This window comes from Megascapheus bottae, chromosome 16 (assembly GCF_031878675.1).
Source record: "Megascapheus bottae isolate mThoBot1 chromosome 16, mThoBot2.hap1, whole genome shotgun sequence".
Lineage (NCBI taxonomy): Eukaryota > Metazoa > Chordata > Mammalia > Rodentia > Geomyidae > Megascapheus > Megascapheus bottae.
The window spans coordinates 44,769,181-44,773,312 of NC_143524.1; the positions used below are offsets into that span (position 1 = coordinate 44,769,181).

At 48.3% G+C, this 4,132-nt stretch overlaps 1 protein-coding gene across 1 annotated transcript; it reads right to left on the reverse strand.

The window, feature by feature from the left end:
- Window positions 1-1,538: 1,538 nt before the first annotated feature.
- On the reverse strand, window positions 1,539-2,837 carry Lipt2 (lipoyl(octanoyl) transferase 2). Its single transcript, XM_090349112.1, has 2 exons — window positions 2,369-2,837; window positions 1,539-1,878 (listed from the first exon to the last, which is right to left on the reverse strand). The coding sequence occupies exons 1-2, from the start codon at window positions 2,835-2,837 to the stop codon at window positions 1,652-1,654; spliced, it is 696 nt and encodes a 231-aa protein (XP_090205238.1). The 3' UTR covers window positions 1,539-1,651.
- Between the last annotated feature and the right edge of the window lie 1,295 nt (window positions 2,838-4,132).

The following is a 4,132-nucleotide window of genomic DNA, read 5'->3' on the forward strand; positions in this document are numbered from 1 at the left end:
ATCACTCATACTTTCTTATTGAAACTCCTAGAAAATGAGTTTATAATGTGGTTCTAATGACCAGTACTGGTCTAAGGGGAAACTGAAGCCCAGAGAGAAGAAACAATTTTCTGCAGAGCCAAGACTAGAACTAGCATCTCCTGACTTCTCAGTCAATAGTCTTCATTCTTAGTAGGAACCAGTCTCCAAGATGAGCCCTAAATATATTCATCTCCTGCGCTGGAAGAGTGGCCTAGTGGTATAGTGCTTGCCTAGCATGCATGAAGACCTGGGTTCAATTCCTTGCTACCACATGCACAGAAAAAGCTAGAAGTGATAATATGGCTCAAGTGGTAGAGCATTAGCTTTGAGAAAGCTCAAGGACAATGCCTAGGTCCTAAGTTCAAGCCCCAGGGCATACAAAAAAAAATCTTCACTTCCTTCTACATGAAATTAGATTCAGATTCATCTATTAGAGAACTACAGAAATGACAGTGACTTCTAAGGCTAGATCATAAAAGCCATGGTAACTCCTGACTTGTCTCTGGAATATTTTGCTCTGGGAAGCCAGGGAACATTAGAACAGTTGTCTGGAGGAGTTCACATGGTACTGAGACCTCCTGTCAATAATGAAGACCAACCAGACGATTCAGTGAACCAATTTGGAAGCTGTCCTCCAGCCTAATCAAGCCTTCAATTGATACTTGACATTTTCATTATAAGCTCAGGCAATATCTCAATCTACAAACAGTTAGTGTAGATTCTTGTAAGCCACACAATATACACAAAAGATAAATGTTTATTGTTTTAAGTCACTAAGATTTGGTTTTGTTATACAGCTAAAGATTATACACAACCTAACAAACAGGCATTTTATCTAAGAAAACCTTAGTACTTGGCCAGTGTGAGAAATCATTCCTGTTTTTCCTGTAGCTTCTGGCCTACCTGGTAACTCCAAGAAAACTTAGGAAAAGTACCAAGTTTAGATACTCTAACCCACTCCTTTGAAGAGGTTTTTCCCCTTATTGCAGAAAGCACCCAGGTCTCATGAGAATGAAAAGCTTTATCATATCATATTCAGAGTAGTTCCAAGACTTGATCCCCCAAAAGTCAAAGGAACTAGAGACCAGACTTTCTCAGTGAGACACAGCATTGAAAAAGAAAAAGAAAAAGGATGGGGGCATGTCTCAGGCACTAGAGCAATGGCCAGTGAGCAAAAGGGCCAGATACTAAATTTTTTTTGTTTTGTTTTGCTTTTCGTTTTTGTCGTGGGACTTGAACGCTGGGCCTGGACATTGTCTCTGAGCTCTTTAGCTCAAGGCTACCACCCTACCACTGGAGCCACAGTGCCACTTCCATGATACTAAGTTTTGAGTCCTAGTCTCTGACAGAAAAGAAAAGTAATTGAGGAATGACAGTGATATTTGAGTTCCTCTAAGCTGAAAAACTAGTGCTGATGGTCATGTCAAGGCTTTATTTAGCATGCTGCTTTTCATAATGTTCTGTCTAATGTCTTCTGAGGTAGGTGGGGATGATATAAATAAATCGAGGTAGGTCTTACTTACAGTCAGCAAATGACTGACTGTTCTCCAATCTGGACTCTGACACCTGGAATTGGATTGGATTGCTTTCCAGAACAAGGCCACCTTGTTGATGCTAATGTGGATGCCTTTCAGTGGGGGTCCTCTGAGACTAAAGTGCACTTGTAGGTCTCCTTAAAGGCCTGGAGGAAAGGTGGCATTACTTCATCCACGGAGACGTGCCTCTGGAGCTCCTTACTCAGGGAAGTGACACCGGTCCCAACCAGTCCACAGGGCACGATGTGTTCAAACCATGTCAGGTCCGTGGAACAATTCAGAGCCAAGCCGTGGGATGTGATGTGCCTTCCACAGCGGACACCTGCAAAGCAAGGCAAATGGTCTTAGAATACACAGCCTCCCCTCCCCAGGACCTCAGCGTCCCTCCAAACGCAGTGAGGGAACTGGGCCCGATCGCTGGTTTTCAAATTGTGTTTCCGGCACGTGGATTGCGCACAGACTGGGGGTTTCCAGCCAAATGAATAGGGAGGAGGTAATTACGTGGTTATCCGCTGCCCTCGTAACAGGGATTGCTTTAAGCATTGAGAATCTGATGCTTAAAACTGAAAACTGGCATACAGGTAGTAACCTAGCAATTCACTTCTAGTTCTTCCATCTGTAATAAAGAACATTGAATCAGAAGAACTCGGGGGATCCCTCTGTCTCCGAATATAAAATTGCTGCGATGAGTGTACAAAACAAAAAAGAGGGGTAACGGTGCAATTCAATGCTGACTCCACCTTCTCTGGCTGGAGCTCCATCTGCCCCAGGTCCCGCCCCTCCCAGGCCCGGCCCCGCCTCTTGGCGCTCACCGATCGCGCAAACCTTGCGCTCACCCAGCCAGACTCCGGTGTAGGGCGGGGGCCGCGCGCGGGCGTCCCGCAGGCCCCGGAGCTCGCACAGGCGCACCGCACACTTCTCCAGCGCCGCCACGTGAGTGCGCAGGCGCAGGCCAAGGCGCCGCAGGTCGAGCACCGGGTGGCAGAGCAGCTGGCCTGGGCCGTGGAAGGTGGCCAGGCCGCCGCGGCCTGTCGTGCGCACCTCGGCGCCCAGAGCCCTCAGCTGTGCCGTTTCCTCGGGGCTCAGACCTCCGCGTAGCCCGGACGTGTACACGGGTCCCGCTGGCTCGCAGAGCAGGAGCGCGCCCGCCTCGGGGCTTGACACGGCGTCGGGGCCGGGCTCGGCCTGCAGCCTTCGCAGCCAGCGCTCCTGCAGCGCCAGCAGCTCGGCGTACCGCGCCCGGCCCAGCCACACCACGCGGACTGCAGCGGGTGGCGACATTGTGTCCGCTGCTCGGCCTGTCGGCTCCGCCCTGAGCCCTGGGCGGGGACTCGAGGCCACGCCCCGAGCCTGAGCTCAGGGATCTCCTCACCAGCCTTTGGGGCCCTATCCATCACTTCTGTTTAGCAGGTGCCATGCGTGAGGCCTCACTGTTAAGTGCATGATTCAGCGGTGCACAGTAACGCACAAACAAAAATCTGCCCTTGTAAATTTATGTGCCTATAGCAGGCATTAAGCAAGCGTTGGAGTATTAAATAGCCGGGCACAGTGGCTTTGCCTGCCATCCTAGCTATCCCGAAGGCAGAAATCTGAAGAATTTTGGTTTATGGCTAGCCAGTTCTGAAGACCTCATCTCAATCGATAAAATGAGTCTGTCATCCTAGCTACAGTGAGAAGCTAAATGTAGGCAGATCATGGTGGGGATGGGCCTCGGCATAAATTAGAAATCCTGGGGCCAGGAGTTAGGCCTAGTGGTAGCGTGCTTGCCTAGCATGCATGCAGGCCCGGGTTCGATTCCTTGGTACCACATACATAGAAAATAAGCCAGAAGTGGTGCTGAGGCTCAAGTGGTAGAGCTCTAACCTTGAGAAAGTCCAAGGACAATGCTCAGGCCCTGAGCTCAAGCCCAGGACTGGCAATAATTAAATAAATAAATAAATAAATAAATAAATAAAAAAAATTAGAAATCCTATCCCCAAAATAAGCCAGAAGTGTTGGAGTCGTAGCCTGGTTGATATTGGACCTGCCTAGCAAGCTCTGAGTTAAATCCTCAGTATTACCAAAAAGTATTAAAGCTATTTCCCACTTATAAGTGCCAGAAAAAGTAAAGTAAAGCAGCAATATAGGTGGGGTTGAGTTTCTTGAAGACTGAAAGATTAGTGTGCAAGAGGTTTATTGCAGGGTAAAACAGGGTAGACCAGCATCTATAAGAAAGTAGTAGAAGCACTATTAGGCAGAGGGAGAAGTTGTGGGGGGAGTTGGGGGGGACATCAGAGATCTCAGCTACTCCCAAGAATGCTCTGAGCCTCATATGACCTATTAAAGTGATTCCAAATTAAAGCAAGAGGACAGAAGTTTATATATTGTATTGACCAGTTGTGGATACAGTCTAGAAAGCACTATAACTTATAGCGAATCCTGATCCCTAAAAGGAACTCAGATGTGAGTGAACCACGCCCGAAAGCTGGGGGGGGGGGGATGACCAGGTCCTCCAAGGGGTATCCACCACAACATATTCTGTTTGTTGTAGGGAACTCAGAAGCAGATCTGTGAAACCTGGGAAAGGTTGGAGAGAT